We start from the raw sequence: 18,348 nt of genomic DNA, 5'->3' as shown, positions 1-18,348 counted from the left end.
GTATTAAATGTTCACATAATCAGAAGCAAAATCATTTAGTTTAATCAGAATGTGTGAATTGAAATCCATGATTCCAGTTCTCTATCTTTGGGTTTACTTCATTGGTGTTATCTCCTTCCAAATTAAAAATCCCAGTTGGACAGTCCTGGAATCCGTCTTACAAAAAAAAGGTGGTTCTGCATGTTCACCCACACTAATGTAAAACTCCTGTATACAAATATATTCTGAGAGTACCTGTTCCTCTCTCTTTATTTCCCATGATAGTCAAGACTTTTAGTACTGTTCAGTGTGAAACATGCTGAAAATCTGCTGTTCTCGTTTACTTTTATTGCTAGACTTTTATTTTTTTATCCATTCTATTTTAAAGTTATTGTCCTTTTTCCCTGCCTATGCTGAGTAGGTTCTTGAAAAAAACAACTGCCAGTCAATAATACGCTTGGGCCACCAAATTAGTTTCATGTTCCTTTCCCCATTCACAAAGATGTTTTGTTCCACAAATTAGGCAACCTGCTGCTTATGCTATGTCATGCATTCAAATAAAAGATGCAGGATGAATGTTTCTGTTGAATTTTAAAGCTCTCAGTGGCAGCCCAAGTGAAAAATACTTCCTATTGTCAGGGCATTCCTTCAAATAGTTATCTCATTACCCTTCTTGGGGCACAGTGTGCTTCTGTGCCCTAATTTACATATGTTATTCATGATCTTGGCAAATTACCATGAAGATTTTTGGTCCGGCTGCTGTACAGTTATTTCTTGCTGAAGCCTGAGTGCTAGTTTTCCTGGGAATTGTTCTAAGCATTGTTGGTGCCAAGGAGGATTAGGGTGATACACATAATATCTTCGTTAATTCTCCTGGTAAGCAAGTGGTTCACGTCAAGACCCAGATTCCCTCACTGTATTTTGGAGTGCTCACCCATTGATAGCCCTGTAACTATTGTAGTGAGAAATTCAGAAGTTGGTACACCATGGTTACCTACCCACTTTACCTTCAGAGGTTATATCCATGCACTTCTGTATACATTTGTTCCGCTGTGTTTTTGCAGTGGTAACTTCTCACAATGCGAATGTACATGTGGATATCACAACCAACTTAATTCAAGTCATTTAAGTCAAAATTATTTTATTGACATTTGTGAACCTAGTCCCAGATTATATTATGAATATTTGCTGCTCCATGTACTTGGGCGATAACATTCGGGGAAGGAAAGCTTTATTCGATTGCCATATTGTAGGAAAGTGGCTCTATATAAACTGGACCAAAGTAAGGTACAGTGTGTATAGAGTCCCCAGACCCCAGAGGTTTGGCAGAGGCTAAAGTTAGATATAACCTTACTCTCTAAAGTGGTAGCTTGGTCGAGCAGTAAGGCAGTATCCGAGGACAGTTTAAAGCATTTGTTGTACACACTCAGTCAGCAAATGGTCTCACACACTCAAGAACTGAACTCTAGGCAAATTGTTTTGTATCAAAAGATATAGTTGCTTTATTTTAGAACCAACAAGGTAGCAAAATATACTTTCTCAGAATGAGTTACTTTAGTTAAATACTTTTCAAATAGGCAATAGATTTTTTGAAGGCAATAGGCAACACAATTTCAAACATAATGCAACATTGAGCTCAATGGGAATTTCTAGTTGAATGCAATTAGTTACTTTGTAGATTACTTTTCTAACCACAGGACTGGCTGGATCCTAGATTCAGTCCCGGGACATGAGCTGTAAACAGTTAGGTAAAAGTGTTTTGGTTACAGTAGTGATTTTTAAGGAATATTATTGTATTTTAAAAGTTGGCACTTAGAAACTTTTTCAGGTGAAATTATCAATGTTATCCTATGGAAGGAAATTCATTTTGCAAGTAAAGTAGGTTCTTGTTACTTTTGCAATCCAATACTGGACTCCTAGGTTAAGCACTGGGACCTCTACCTAAAACAGGTAAGTAATGGCGTTTTGGTAGTTGGTATGATTTTTAAAGAATATGTGTAGTTTGCAAAAATCGACACTTAGAAGAAATTTCACCGAAAAAAACAGTCAATGGTTTCCTATGGAGAAAATTCAGGTTACAGGTAAGTACGGTTAAAATTACTTTTCAGGATTGGTGCTGGGCTAAAAGGTGCAGCCCTGAGGTCTCTCCTGATAACAGGTGAGTAAATCTGAATTCGTCGCTCGGCTGATTTTAGGTGAATATTTTAAAGTTCCAAAACTCACACTTAGAAGAATTTCTGAGTGAAACCAGTCAATGTTAGCCTATGGAAGAAAAGTGAGTTATCGGATTTTAGGTAAGTACTCGACTGGCAGAGTTAAGGTTCTGGGCATAGACTCAGGGTTTGCCCAGGGTCAGGTAGGCACAGTTGGTACACCCTCAGCGGCACAGAGGCAGCCGGGTGCAGCGGTAGTTTGGCCCAATATTATCCAATGAGAGGCAGGGGGCCTTCGGTTGGTGACTGCTGGCTAGCAGGCCCCACGGCTGTGGGAGCTGGGCTCCTGGTCATTTGCTCAGGGCAAATGGGGAAGTAGGATAGGATACAGTTTGCACGGCCTGGGGCACTCAGGCGGTTGGGGGCAGGGTGCTTTTGAGCCGTCGGGCGCTCAATGTTATTCAATGGAGATCTTGAAAAGGGAACAAAGGCTGCATGCCCGGGGACGGTGGCTCTTCTGGAGCGACCAACACTTCGAGGGGTAAGTTGGGATCTTGGAGGGTAGGTAGGCACCTTTGTACGTCAGGAAATCTTACCCTCTGCTGGTCGCGGTAGGAGGGCTCCCTGGTTCTGAGTCTGCAGGCGTCATCTGGGTCGTCGAGGAGGGCCCTTGGGCACTGGATTCCAGGTCAGAATTGCCGGAGGGATGTCCTCAGGGTCTTTGTCCACTTGGGCACAGGCCGGGCTCGGTGGGTGCAGAGTGGGATGGATTCATAGCTCCTGGCTGGCACCAGGGGTATTGCTATTTGAGCAGAGCCACTGCTCGTGGGAGTCCCAGTCTCTAAGAGGGTCAAGGCAGGCAGGTCCTCCGGGGTTCTTGAGGTTGCTGTCCACAGGAGACTCCGGGATTTAGCAGGAGCAGGTTCAAGGATCAACAAGCCTGTAAGGGCTGGGTCCAAGTCAGTTGGTGTCGTCCTCCTTGTTAGCAGCTGCACGGCAGGTCTTCTTCTTCTTGGTTTCTTTCTTGTTTCGAAATTGGGATCTGAGGAAGGAAGGTTCAGGGTGCCCCTAAATACTACATTTAGGGGCGTTACAGGTAGGGGAAGGGCAGGGACCAATAGGTCCCTGACCTGGGGTGAGTACACCAGATATCCTGCTCCTATCCTGTGGTGGGGGGGGGGGGGGGAGCCTATCTCTAATTGGGCAGGGCTCCCCATCTTCAAAATGCCCGGAGCCCGGAGTTGGGCTTCACCTCGCCTCTCCCACCTGAAGGGTGGAGTTGGCACAGGCTGGCACACCTCCTTTCCTAGCGTAGGTTTTCCCGCCAGTCTTCCCGCCAGAGTGGGGGTCAGAACTGGTGGGGGCCAGTTGCTGAGTACAGCAAGTGGTCTGGAGAAGCTCACAAAGGCGGTATGCCTTTGAAGCTTCCCCCTGCCCATCCTGGGGGAGGAGGCCTAGCACCTCGCCCAGGATGTGCACTGTTGCAGGCCCAGGAGAGCGGGTTCTCTCCACCCAGGGGTCCAGCAACATGTCTGCTGTGTAGCAGCCTTGGCAGCCTCTCAGACCAGACGTGGATTGTAGGTTAGGTTTCAGGGGGCATCTCTAAGATTCCCTCTGTAGTGCATTTTACAATAAATCCCACACTGGCATCAGTGTGTGTTTAATGTGCTGAGAAGTTTGATATCAAACTTGTCAGTCTTCAGTGTAGCCATTATGGTGCTGTGGAGTTCGTAACGAAACCTCCCAGCACCATATACCGTTAATGGCATCACTGCACTTACAGTGCCCAGGAATGGCCCTGGGTATGGTAGGGGCACAGGGCTCATGCACCTGTGCCCACACCACTGGTATAGGGCACCCAGCTAGAGGGGTGACAGATATATGCCAGGGCAGTGAGTGTGTGGGCATGGCACACAGGGATGTGTTTCATGTTGAGACTTTCTTTAGTTCTGCTCCAGGCCACTCAGTCTGCAAAGGCAGTGTGTGGGTGTTAGGGTGCAGGGTCCCTAAGTGTGGCACAACAAGTGCTGCAGCCCTTTGGGGTATTCTCTGGTCACAATGCCCTGGGTACCTATGGTACCATTTACCAGGGGCTGACATGTGGCCAGAGATGCCAAATGGGTTTAAGCTTCAATACAGTTTTAGGGAAGGAACATAGACCCTGGGCACCTGATTGGCAGGAGCCCAGCGCACACTCAGTCAAAGCACATCAGCAATTCAGCAAAAAGTGGGGGCATACCAATGCAAGAAAGATGGCACTTTCTCACACATATGAAACAATCATAAAAGCACATAAAAAATCACAATTGAGTTCATGGATAGAATAACACACATTTAAGAACCTCAACCATAAATCATAGGAAATATTGTACATAGTGAGATCGCTCATATTTCAAGTTACAGATAAAGAGATTACATTGACATACATTTTCTTTGTCTCAATACTCGTTTAAAAAAAGTTAAAATCCCAAAAACATTGTGCACGTTGTACAGACGTTGTAATGCAAGAAAAGCCGATCGGCATTGCCAAAGCCCCAATAATTTCAAAATTGGTAATAAACAGATTTTCCACACATCTTGATAAATTTGCAAAAAAGTACAACATGTGATGTGGATTGTGCTGACTGATTGTCACAGGTACACAGATCAAGATCTTCTGCCTGATCGTTCATTTTGGGGATAGTGACGAGTCTATGAAAAAGCCCCAGCCGAAGTCTAGTCAATAGAAATCTATCATAACTGCCTGGAACAAAAGTTAAACCAGGTTGAATATTAAAATATTATATTAAGATTCAACATATACTCCTGCATTTGTTGAAGCTTAGCACATAAGAAATCTATGTTTTGGCATCTTTCTTTAAAGGTGTTTAATCTGTGTTCACTATTTATGTAAAAGGTTTCTTGTCTGCGTTTTCTCTATTGGTGTGAAAAATTTGGTAAAATGGGATGCAACTACTTCGTTTGAATATGTGGGTAGTTGTGGGGGTTCACAATACATTATGAATACATTATGAATCCCTCTGCATCTTACCATTCAATTCCAGGCAGTAATCATCAGCAAATGTCTTAACCTGTTTACCGCAGCGGCAATTCCGCCGCGGTGCGGGCATTCCATTGCGCTCTCGTGGCCGCGTCGGCCAACGGACATGCGCAGCACTACCGAGGTAGTGCTCGTGACGGCCACACGCAAGGGGTTAAACAACTTTTTGGACATATACAGTGACTATTGGGAAAGGATATCAAAAATTACCGGGAAAGTTTAAAAAAAAAAGGAATATGATCAAATCCTAAATATGCGGTCTAGTTATTACACATATTAAAGCTGAAGATTGGTGTGTATTAGGAGGCTTATTGTCTTCTTTTCCACATACCTCTCCATAGTCTTTTAGTAAGGTTTATGCTGATCAAGATCAGTTCTTGATGAATGCCGGATCCCAGTATATCAAAAAAGAAAAGAATGATCTATATTGAGATGCAGCCTTCCATTAATGCTGAATTTTACGTGTGCACACAATGTCATGTACAATAAAAAACATTCATAGTGTGCAAATGGAGACTATGTAGGCTGTGCGTCTGATCTTTGTTCCTTAAATTGAAGCAGTGGTACACAAGTGTGCTTCCCAAATTTGCATTCCAAGGCTGACTAAAGGTTTTAGCCTCCTCAAGGTCGACAACATGATTACCACTTTCATTATATTCCTCTTTATTTTTAAAGTGAAAATGCATGAGTACGGACAGAATAGAATAAAAATAACGCCATAGTTTTCACTTTCGGACTATGGGAATGAGAACATTTTGGAGCAGCACTGGTGGGTAATTTTCCTGAGGTTGGAGTAATTTATGCTGGTAGTACATAACAGATTATTCGTTTGAACATTATTCACGATTACTGAATTGTTTTTCCTCTACTTTTAAATGCACTTAAGTATATTTTGAAAGTGGGCAAAGCATGAAGATTAGTTCCTCTGATATTAAAAATAAGCTGTGTAGGATCATAATTGGCAAATCGAACCCTTTCATTAGAGATATAGTCAGGCTATGGTTGAGAGCTTACTGGGTCCCCTATCCTGCAAAGTAAGTGATGTGCAGCTTGATAGTGTTCAAATTAGACATTATAGTCCAGGGTAACAGAAGTTGTTAAAGGCCGGAACCCAAGATATTGGTCCAAGCATTTAACTGTTTTAGTTAGTGGCGTTAGTAATGTTGAGGTAAATTTCATTTATATAGCTTCGTGGTACTGAACCCCCATCACGGACAATAGAATTTAATGTAAATTACCATTGCGTTAATAAATCAACACAACAATTTAGGATTAGTTGACATTACTTACTTAACATGCTTGTCTTTGCATTTCCATGAATTAGATTACTCCATGGCACATATTTTATTAGAATTTCTTTCCATCAATAGTCGTTCACCCCTTTCATTCTTCAGTGCTACTGCCAGGTTCCCTTGATTTAACATTGCAATGAAATGTAATTTACATAAAGAAAAAAATTAAAAGTAATTAATTGCCTTTCATTATTCACCTTTCGCTGACTCTAATCATAAATCAAAGATAGAGTGCAGGTTGAAACAAAGCTAAATGAATTAGAATGCACACGTTATCTGAATGATAGAGTGATTTCTGTTAAAGCTTGGTTCTTCCTTAGTATTAATTTCAGTTACTGTGCTGCAGTGTGCACAAGCTATTAACGTGTTATAAATGATTGTATTTACCTGTGAAGTTGTTTGATAAATGTGCAATTTTGTACAGCTGCAAAACTTCATATAATAAAGTGCTGAAAGAAAACATGAATTAGTAGTAGGTGATTGAAGTGCATCATGAAAACATATACAAATTCACTGAAAAACCACAATTGAAAGTTATTGTTTCGTGAAGGCAAACCTGGAAGACCGCTGAAATTTAATTGAGGCCGCCTGCCATGTTTGGCTCTTCGTAGTAATTTATGTTTTTTGTGCCACTGGTAAAGTGTTGGATTGAGGGTGGCTTGAGTTATCACATGAGTTGCATACAGAACTCCTGCCCCAACCTTAAAACCCCCCCACCCCCCCACACACACCCCGCCAAATGCACTGCTTATGTCCTGACAAGACACGTGATGTAAGGGACTATCTCACTAATGTTTAGTTTCAAAATATTTTGCAGATTGGTCTATGTTCTAGCTAGTTCTTTTCGGGTAACTCAGAAGTAGTATTTCCCATTTTTAATTCAAGTCTAAAGGCCTATCTAAAGTAAAAGCTGCTGAATGGAATTGCACCAAACTTGTCAAGAAGATTGAATTTCACTCAAAATCTGTCTTATATGTGGCATGGTTGTTGCTTGGTGTAATTTCCTTCAGATTTTTTGTTCATACAGTTATCACGAAAAAAGTGTTTAGGCTACCGCTGAAGGCTTTTTTTTTTTAATATAGATTTATTTTTCTGCTAACTGCCATTTTTATTGTTTGATACATTTGTACAGAATTTACTTGGTCCATTTAACTAAAGGTCATCCTTTTAGATTGGTCAAAGGGTGTAAGAGGCTTAATGCAAAGCAGCACTTAATAAAAAAAGAAAGTTATTATTCTGAAGCCGACAGCCGGTGTTATCGAATATCAGGGTGTCCAAAGCTACATAGTCTTGAATCCACCTCATGCCTTTTCCATCCCTAATCACACTCCTTGCCATTTTAACTTACTCCGTCAGTTTCTTTTTCATCCTTGCTTTCTCCCTGTGTCACTGTTTGTCTTTCTCTTCTTCTTTCTTTGGTGTTTTTCCCCTCTTGCTCTGGATCAAAGTTGTTGAGGAAAAATGAGTGCTGGTGAGCCCCACCTGCAACCGCCAGATCAAATTAGGCATGTCTGCAAAGTAATACTGGGGTGATATAAAATACCACTTCAATTTATGTCCCTTTACAATTTTTGGTCCCAGTTACAGCAAATATTGCTGAAAAGAATAGCACTAAACTAGACCTGTGTTAATCATCCGATTCCTGTTTTTTTTTCTTCTCTTTCTTCAAGAGAGATTAATCATTAAGAATCACCTCCGTCTGGAAAAATTCAGAACTGCATACAGAAAATGTTTTGTTAACCTGGCCTTAATTTCCAGGAGAAATACATAGCGACTGGCTGAAAAGGTTTTCTGAATCTCCTGAGAATGTTTGCCATGTGGCTGATAAAACCATTAATACACCATTTTCAAACACATTGATGGTATTGACATAACGCAATTCCCTATATGTAATTATTTGGATCGCCCGTGATTTTGTAAAGTTTCAAAGAAAACATATTTCTGACAGGAAAGTTATTCGTAGTTAAAGTTGACTATTCTAGTAACCAAAATGTATTGATGCCTGTTGACAATCTGTGTTTTTAGGGACATTCCAGCTATATTACACACCTCGACTGGTCCCCAGATAACAAATTCATAATGTCAAACTCGGGAGACTATGAAATACTATACTGTAAGTATAAAATCTTTTTTTCTTTATTATATCCTTTGTAAATCAGAAATATTGTTAGAACGGGTTTTTATGTGAAAGCAGTACCAAAAATAGCAATTAAAAATATTATGATGATAATCCTTTTTCTGGGGAATGTGTTGTTTTTCGAGGCACTTCCATCAAACAGTGGCCTAGATTTGAGAATTTGAAACTGTGCAGAGCAAACATGTCCAACGTAGACTCTGGAGCATCAATATTTGCCTCATTTTAAGGATAACCACTGACTTTATTAATCATTCCTGTTCATAAACATTGTGTGTAAATTTAGCACTTGTGAATATCCTAAAAATCTGGAATGGATCTCGACCTACCTTTAATACCCCTTCCTCCACTACTAATAAGATTAACCAATCACCTTGTTAGCATATAATAGCTTAGAATATAGTGTGTTTGAGGACAACTTAAACATTAACTCTGTGTAAGACTGATTGTACGCACACCATAAGGATATGTTGCCTTAATCCTGCTAGCTCACAGTGCACCATCTGTACCCCTGACCTGGCAAGATAATGGGTGGAATGTGCAACTACAGAACATGACAACAATGACTCCCCTAGGAAAATGTAAAAACAGATAACTATAAACCTTTCGTTTGGTAACGCATGCATACCCAAAGAGATGCAAAAGAAATAAACACATGGAGTTTCAATATTTATTGAAGCATTATGATTCTAATGTAAAATACGTGCACTAAGATATTCAATAGAAGGAAACAGAATAGTGTGATCATCAATACGAGAATCGTGAAGAAGATAAACAATTCAACCATTGTGCTGTTACAGAGAATATATGATTACATATAAGCACTGTTATATTGTGCTCTTACATAGCGCTACCTTTCCTAGTGGGCCTAGAGTGAGTGAATCTGTCTGAATCCCTGTAGGGTGATCTAACTCCCCCATTTCCTGTCGTTAAGTGTTATCAGGGAACTCGTCTTGGCGGAGAGCTGGGCATCGTCCCCTGAAGAAGGCAAACCGGAATAAGCTGTGCTGGAATTCCAGCATGGGGGCAACCTCTGCGAAATGCCCCTCTGCCTTAACAAAGGAGTGATGTTGTTTATATAATAAACTTCACTCATAAAACATGCCGTAGCACCAGTCAGGCTGCTATTGTTGATTCTTTCGTGATTGCTCACTCGCCAAGCAGACAATAACAAACTGCAGCATTTTGCGTAGTGAACTTAGCCTATGTACAAAATGTTCAAGGCACTTGATAATATGCCTACGAAGAAGTGTAAATGTAAGCAAAGCCATGTCAGATAATATTATCCTGCATAGGCACGCAAGCAAATGTGTGTCAGATGTCCGCATTTAAGAAAAAATGGCAACTTTACAACGTGAGCATGTAAAATGGTGGTGTACCTACTTGGCCTAAATGTAACCACATGACACCCACTCCTTGGACGTAAGGTGCCTAAAAAGCTTTCTAAAATATATGCGTGAATAAAAAAAAGATAGTCATTAAAACCTAAAATCAAAAAAAGCATTGTTCTCCTTAATAATAAACGCATTCAGAAAGCCAAATTACAGTAAAATCTATAAAAAGCAAATAAAAAAGGTGCAATTTAGAATGGTAAAAACAAGGCCGAATTGCCAGATTGTTTAAATGTTCAGAGGAGTAGACAAAACATTGCTGTCCAGCATCCGCCGACTATATTCCCAGTGGCAACCATTGTACCAGCAATAAATCTGCAGAAGACGATCCAGGATTCATATCACCAGGGGCTGAAGCATCCCAGGAAGTCTCCTAGTGTGAATTTTGAAGCAACAGCAACAACGGAGGGCAACAATACAAGTGGGCCTTTAGGGGCTCCAACATCAGGTCTGTGTCCATAGAAATTCCATTCTCTCCGCATCCATGATTGAGGATGTGGAAAAGGGAGCAAGTTGACCAAAACATCACCAATCTTGGACATTTTTGTTGAGTGACCACAAGTATTTTGTGCATTACTGCCCACAATCTTTTTTTTGGTTTTTTTGTTTGAAAGTGCCAGAACTTTTCAGTTCACTTCTTTCCATATTCTTCTACATCTTCGATCACACACTGACTTTCCTTACCATTCCCAGCTTATTCAGATTCATGCTTAGAGGTGTTTATCTTTCCAATTCACGAGAAATCCTTGCCATCAGCAAGAGTCTTAAATGTCATATTTTCGATAGGTGTTTGTTGCTCTTCAATGTATTGTGGTTTTAGTGCTGGAAAAAGCAGGAGCATGAAAATCAGTGTAATTTCTTTCTAACATCTGCGGGCTACTGAAGGCACTTCTGAATCCCCTCCCCTCACCATCGAGGAGCAGTGTTAGACCAGGTGCCCTCTTGGGGACTGAGCCATCAGCTGAAGGCTTCCAAGTCCAGCCACATCCATCCTTTGCAGAAAGTGCTTTTTCTTTGGTGATATTATTCGTTTGATGCCATCCTTCTCTATACCTCCCAGGTTAGTTAAAGAGAAGGCTAGTACCTATCAAAGATGGATTACCTTGCCCAAAATGAGCAGAAGCCAGGCCACCTTTGTTTTAAAAGACCACCTCACTTTTTTTCTGGGTACTCTTACCATGTTCCTTTCCCTCGCAGAGTCACCCATTATAGAGTTCCCTGCATTCAAATCCCCCTTGGGGACCTTAAATGCCTGGAACTTCTACTCTGCATGCTGAAGCTGCTTAGTGGAGGCCTTGACTGCCAGCCATATTGCTCTTTAGACTTTCATACCCTTGTTGCGCCCCTTAGACTCCCATACCTCTTCTGTTTGTACCCTCAGTTTCCATACTAGTCATTTTTGAGTGGTCTTACATCCAAACTAACCGTGCCCATTCTCACGATTGATCTACGTCTTCATATTTCAAACTAATAGCAAATTGATACCTTTTATTATAACGGTAAAAGGAGGGTCTTGACTCAAACCCTTCCTGAAGGGCATCAACATACTGATATTTATTTAATTATTTATTTATTTATAAAGTTTTATATATCGCGGACATGACCCACGGGGGTATCAGAGCGCTTTACAGTACCTGATTATCACAAGTTACACGTACAGTCGTGAATCGCATATATTACAATACAAGTGAGGTAGACATTGCTGTTTGATTAAAAGCAGAGGCAGAGTGCAGACAGAGTCTATGGGGTTGTCAGGGGGCTTTACAGGAAATAATTATCAAAAGTTATACAAACAATCGGGGATCGCATATAATACAATGTAGGTGAGGTAGACATTGCTGTTTGAATACAAGCAAAGGCAGGTAAGCTTCTAGGAGTTATAGGTTTATAATGACAATTTGTTCATGAGAAACATTTTCGTTTCCTTTTTGAAGGTGGTAAAGGAAGGGATTCTGCGTAAGTCTGGGGGAATGTTGTTCCAGATCTTCGGTGCGATACCAGAGAAAGCTCTGCATCCAGTTCTCTTTTTGTGGAAGGATTGAGGTTTTAGGAAAAGTGAGCTTGCGCTTCGCAATTGTCTGCAACCTCCCGACCGTTCTAGCTTTTGTGCTAAATAGCTGGGAGTGTTGCTGTGTAAGGCTTTGTGAGTCATGCAGGCGTTCTTTAGTTGTATCCTCGACTCGTATGGTAGCCAGTTCAGAGCCTTAAGGGCCGGGGTGATGTGGTTATTTCTTTTTATTCCGGAGACCAGCCTGGCCGCCGCATTAAGTGAGGCTCTGAGCGGTGCTAGTTTGTATTTAGGAAGACCGCAGAGAGTGGTGCTTCCGTAGTCCAGTCTTGGTAGTACTAGTGCTCGGACCGCCATTTTTAGATCAGACTGTGGGAGGAAGGGTTTAAGTTTCCTTAAGATACTCAGCTGAAAGTTGGCTCCTTTGGTGGTATTGTAGATTTGTTCCTGCATATTTAAATGTTTGTCGATGGTGATTCCCAGGGATTTTGCGGAGTCAATGATGTGAGGAGCACAATCAAAGGAAGTAAGATGCTTCAGCCATGGGTCTAAGTTGGGTGCATGATTGGGAGGGGAGATGAGGAGGAACTCAGTTTTTTTGGTGTTAAGCATGAGGTGGTTGCCATTTAGCCAACTTTGGGTATTATGAAGAATGGCGTTGAGGGAGATGAAGTCCTCTGGTGAAGAGATTTTCAAATAAAGTTGAGTGTCGTCCGCGTATAGATGATATAAAATGTTTACAGAGCTAAGTGCATTAGCAAGGGGTTCCATGAGAAGATTAAAGAGGATAGGTGATAAAGCTGATCCCTGTGGGACTCCTAGTGTGACCAAGGAAGGTTGAGAGAATGATTGCTTCAGCTTGATTCTTTGGGTTCTGTTGCTTAGGAAGGAGGTAAACCATTGTAAAACTGGACCGGTTAGGCCCATCCTTCGTTCCAGTATAGACAGTAGATTGTCGTGTTTAACCGTGTCGAAGGCGGAGGATAGGTCGAGAAGTATCAGTAGGCACGATTCATTGTGATCCAACATTTTTAAGATGTCATCCATTATGTGTGTGAGGGCTGATTCAGTACTGTGACCTTGACGGAAACCGGATTGGTGATTATCTAGGAGCTTGAAGTTCTCGATGTGGTGGCAGAGTTGAATTTGTACACATTTTTCCATGAACTTTGCCAGCGTGGGGATGCTGGATATAGGTCGATAGTTGTTGAGGTCTGTGGGGAGGGAGTTGGCTTTCATTAGTATGGGTGTGACCTGCCCTATTTTCAGACAGTCCGGTATGGAACCTTGCCTAAGAGAGGCGTTGACAATTTTTGCCCATAGAGGTAGAATGGAGGTCTTTATCATTTTGAATACAGATGGGGGTAGGGGATCGGAGAAATGGTTGGCAGGGTTGATTGCTAGCAGGGTGCTATAGATTTCTTGTTCAGTGATAGGCGAGAATGAGTGCCAGTTGGCATTGTTCTTTGGTACTCCGGTCGGCAGGTAGAAAAGGTCCTTGATCTGTGAGTAGAGAATTTTTTCTTGGTCAGTAGATAGTTGTGGTTCTTTCTTGGGTTGAATGTCGTTTTCTATGGTTCTAGTCTTTTCTAGGAAGAATTTGGCCAGCTCGTCACATTTGGGGGTAGCCGGGTTGCTGAGCTCCACTACATTTGCAGAGTTGTACGATTGTTGTTTTACGATTTCAAATAACTTTTTAGGACGGTTTATGGCTTGGTTCAGCTGAGTTTTGAAGAAGTCTGCTTCAGCTTTTGTGATTTTTCTGTTGTACGTGTTTCTCAGTGCCCTAAGTTGGTGTAGATGATCAGCGGAAGGTGTTGCTTTCCATGCTCGCTCAGCTAGCCTTAATTTGCGTCGGTCTGAGTTAAGATTCTCATTGAACCATGGTTTGGAGATTTTGGTGGAGACATTTTTTTCTTGAAGGGGCGCTGTGGTATCCAGGATTTCAAGCATAGTGGCGTTGTAGAAATCCGTGAGATCTTGGACGTCGGCCATATCTGCTGATGGTGTCAGGGCGGAATTGCATTGGGACAACAGGGCAGTAGCATCGATATTCCTTATATTCCTTTTCCATTGTTTAGTTTTTGTAGGTTGGTTTCGTTTTGGTGTTATCTCGCTGTTGATGGAGAAGAGGATATTGTAATGATCAGTCCAGTCACATGGGGAGATAGATTCTAGCGATATGATGTTTCTTTTAGCTATGATGAGGTCTAAAGTCTCCCCATTGTTTTGGGTTGGGCTGTCACATAATTGCGATAATTCCTGGTCTGCCAGAAAGGATTTGAGGCTGCTTACATCGTGATCGCCGGCATTGCTCCAATGGAGATTGAAATCTCCCAGAAAGATCTGCGCCACTTGTGAGTTGGCATTGACTGTAATGACTTCCATAAGCTCATCGATGAACCTCGGATTGTCACCTGGGGGGTGGTATATTATGTGAAGTTGGCAGATGATGCCCTTGTCATCTGAGATGTTGGTGCAAAGATATTCACAAGAGGATAGGGAGATGGTGTCTGATTGTTTAACTGTGATGGTGTTTCGATGGATGCAGGCAATCCCCCCCTCCGGGTTTCCCTGTTCTATCCCTGCGAAATATATCATGACTAGGGGGGGACCAGTAGGTCCAGGATGGGAGCAGAGGAACTCTTTAGCCATGTCTCAGTGAGGATGATGATGTCCAGGTCATTTGCAAGAATTAGGTCATAAATGACTGTAGCATGTTTGTTAGCCGATCTGCAGTTGATTAAAGCACACTTTAATTTGCTAATCGGGTGAGTGGCGGTTGATTGAGTTAAATTGACCTTTGTGAGGTTTTCTCTAATTATAGATCTGTGGTTGTGAGTGGGTTCTCTGTGTGGGTTGGGTCGGATGGCTTGGATGGTGCAGCCTATGGACTTGCTTTTGTCAGAATGACTTGTGTATGAGGCGAGAAGTTCATGTAAGTCATTGTCAGATAGACCATCCATAGATCTCATTGGACGATCCGGGTCATAATGGGAAGGTATTTTACTCTGTGTTATAGTGACTGGATGTGGAGTCGTGGATAGGTAACTGCTGGTGTGCTGTCTAGTTTGGTTCGCTGTGCTAGTGGCTTTATTAAAGTTTAGGAATTCATTAGTGATTGAGGATAGATTTTTCATCTCATCCTTCAGCTGGGATAGGCCTAGGGTTAGCTCGTTGAATCGAGCGGTCCAGTGATGGTTAGGGGACCCAATTAGGTGTGTGGGCCAGTGCTCCCCGTATTGGTAGTTCCTCCATTGTAGTCAGCTAGCGTGGAGAGCTGAGTATCGGATTGGGTGGGGATATCTTTGTTAGTTTTTGATGGGGTTGGATGAGCAGGGAGGGTAGAAGGTGGGTCGGAGTGGGGGATGATCTTAAGAGGAGCTGCCATGGGAGGGGGTGCTGCCTGTGGGGGGAGTATGGGCACTGTATGTAGAGTTTCGGAGAATGGGTAGGGCATCGGGGGTGTTAGGAGTTGGCCGTGGATCAAAGTCATTGTCGGGTCAGGGGGGGTTTAGCAGATGGCTCATCTGCTAGTTGGGTAGTAGGAGTGTCAGGGAGATCAGTATGGCGGTCGTTATCATCACTTAGGACTGTCCGAATTGAGCCAGAGGGCCCTGGAGAGGTAGAGTAGGCTGAGAAGTACGTGTGGGGAGCATTGGGGGTGAGGTGAATCTTGTCGATGCCTGAGATTGTCCTAACAGTGTCCGGGGGTCCTGGTGTGGTTGAGACAATAGTGGGGGACGTGTAGGTATCAGGGGGTGTGTGGTGCTCATTATCTATGTTTGTGACTGTCAGAGCTATATCTGTGGTCCCTGGTGTGATAGGGTCAGTTGGAGGGGGCGTGTGGGAATCGTTGAGGAGGGTAAAGCTATGGGTATGGTTCTTTGGAGTAGTTAGTGGATTAGGTCGTGAAGATTGTATGTCTTCTGAGAAAATGGAAGGAGTTGAATCATGTAGGGAATTTCTCTTGATGTTTGCTGCTCTTTTAAGAATAGGAAAGATCTCGTCTATGAGAGCTAGGTTACTATCGGAGGCTTGTATGAGAATGATGCCATTGGATGATAGTAGGAGATACACCTTTTTGTTATAGCCCAAGGCAGCCTCTCCTTCAAGCAGCCAGATACTTTCTTAGGCTGGCTGTTTCTCTTTACCAAAAACCTTATCTAGCCAAACGCTTTATCCAGAGCACATTCGCAATCTTGTCTGTAAGATCTCCATATAGCCGTGGACGGCCTAGTGGATAGAGCTGCCCCTTAAACTCTGAACTACTACTGTACTGAAAGCAACACCCGAGCCGCTCCATCACACAGTAACAATCATCTACAAATTGCAGAAAGGAACGCAAGCTCATCGGGTGTACTCCCAAGAACTCTGCTCTTACACTTGGCTTATCTAAATTGATGCTCTAAACCTTTTAATATTATTCTGTTAAGAAAATATCGAAAAATGAAATTTCAAATCTCAGTGTAACGTAATATAAAATGTTAAAAGCAAAAATAAACCTGATCTTTAGTAATAAATATGAAGCAGGAGCTTTGGCGTCTCCCTCCTCAGCCTGGAAATTCAGTTTCAAGTCTCTGTGTTATCACTGACATTCTCAATCTCTTCATACAACGCTGTTCAAGTGTAGGACTTGTGACTAGAGGGAAGTAAGCTGTGACATGCAAGATGTGCGAAAATATTTGTCATGCCCTGGTCTGTCTACCCGGCTTTTTGGCCTCTGCGACTAGTTTTATTTGAATGGTGTCTAGTATAACTCGTTTGGCTGATGGTCCCTTTGGGGGTAGGTAGGGGGGGTTTAAGGGCTGCCCCCCAACCTTCCTCTGTAGAATCACATTTCGGACGCTACCCACTTGGGCCCATGTTGTTGGTTCGGATTGCTTGCAGATAAACCATTTATGATCTTTGTTTGGTTGGTTCTGACTCTTTTCCCTTCTTACCCAGTGTATGAATGCCAAGGTATTCGGTTTGTTTGTAGTGCCTTTGTTCATTCCAGTGTTTTTTTGTGTTTTTTTTTTTTGCGGAGCCTCAGTTTGCGTTCTGGAATTTGCAGATACTGTCTGCGTAAACGCAGAGTAATACAAATACCAGCATGGCAACACTCTTTTTTGGTTGCATGGTGATGACTGAAGGAACCAAAGATGGCTTTGTGCCACTTTGTACCAGTGCACCTTGGTACTTGCAACTTGCCATTTTTTACATTGAACAGGACCCTCGGCGTAGGGCACTGGGGTGAGGAGGTCGAAAAACATGATCCACCTTACACCAAGAAGATCTAAAAAAAAAAAAGTGTGGGTTCACTACAGTATAATCTGTCTGGCCCTTCCCAGATGTATCACCAAAATGAACATATGTATCTATCTGTTACGGAATAATGTGTTCCAGTTCGAACACTTTTCGCGTTTCACAAATCGCTCAACAAATGTTCATTATGCCAACTCGAAGATGCACATACTGGCAGGACATGAATTAAATGGATGGTGGCTTTTTGCCATGGTTGCCAATGCTGTACTTCCCAAGAAGGAAGCACATTGACATCTGCTGGAACACGCTTTGCACTGTTTTGAACATCTGACATTGAACCAAAAGTACAACGAATTATTATGCAATAGATTAAATGTAACTTTATTGTTAATGTGAAAAAGAATTTATGTGGTTTAATTTGCTGGATATGGATATAAATTAATTAGTTCACTTTTTTTAGGTGGCTTGTTTCAGAGATCAGAAAACCTTCAGTGTTCACTTTTCCTCATTACTGTGCTCTCGCTACACTGCTCAACTGCCTTTGTACATTATTGCCCGAAGTGATAATGCATTGGTCCAGACCATAATAGCCTTACTTGAGGAGGAAATAAATATAAAATAAACTTGTAAAGAAAAGTGACTGCTGCATATGTCCCTATTTCAAATGAGAAATATCTAAAACCATTTTAACCCATTGTATCTTTTTCAGGGGACATTCCAGGTGGTTGTAAACTAATCCGGAATCGTTCAGACTGTAAAGACATCGATTGGACAACCTACACATGTGTGCTAGGCTTTCAAGTGTTTGGTAAGAATCATTGGGTAACCTTGCTGTGCTATTGCTATTGTTGATAGACTCTCTACACATAACATAGTGCAAACTGTACGTACGCTGTTCAAGTCTTGGATGGAATTTCCTCCTTGTTAGGTGGGCAATACTGATCCTAACTGCTCTCTTATTTCCAACCAATGTGGTACCCTGCTGCCCAGTCACCAGATCTGAACCTGCTTGCAGAGGGACTCCTCAGCGCTTTGCATCATCACTACAAGGCATAAGTACACCTGCAGGGGGTGAAAAAACCTCCATTCCCCGAAGAATGTGCC

At 42.2% G+C, this 18,348-nt stretch overlaps 1 protein-coding gene across 9 annotated transcripts in view; it reads left to right on the top strand.

Moving 5' to 3' along the window:
* EML4 (EMAP like 4) overlaps positions 1-18,348 on the top strand; it is a 720,824-nt gene that overhangs the window by 664,311 nt on the left and 38,165 nt on the right. For all 9 annotated transcript variants that reach the window (XM_078649700.1, XM_078649705.1, XM_078649703.1 and 6 more), the window contains 2 exons: positions 8,490-8,577; positions 17,954-18,052. In XM_078649700.1, the coding sequence (XP_078505826.1) occupies positions 8,490-8,577; positions 17,954-18,052 (187 nt within the window). The remainder of the gene's footprint in view (positions 1-8,489; positions 8,578-17,953; positions 18,053-18,348) is intronic.

This window comes from Lissotriton helveticus, chromosome 6 (genome assembly GCF_964261635.1).
Source record: "Lissotriton helveticus chromosome 6, aLisHel1.1, whole genome shotgun sequence".
Taxonomy (NCBI): domain Eukaryota; kingdom Metazoa; phylum Chordata; class Amphibia; order Caudata; family Salamandridae; genus Lissotriton; species Lissotriton helveticus.
Note: the sequence above shows the minus strand (reverse complement) of the source record. Positions and strands in the feature narration are given on the sequence as shown.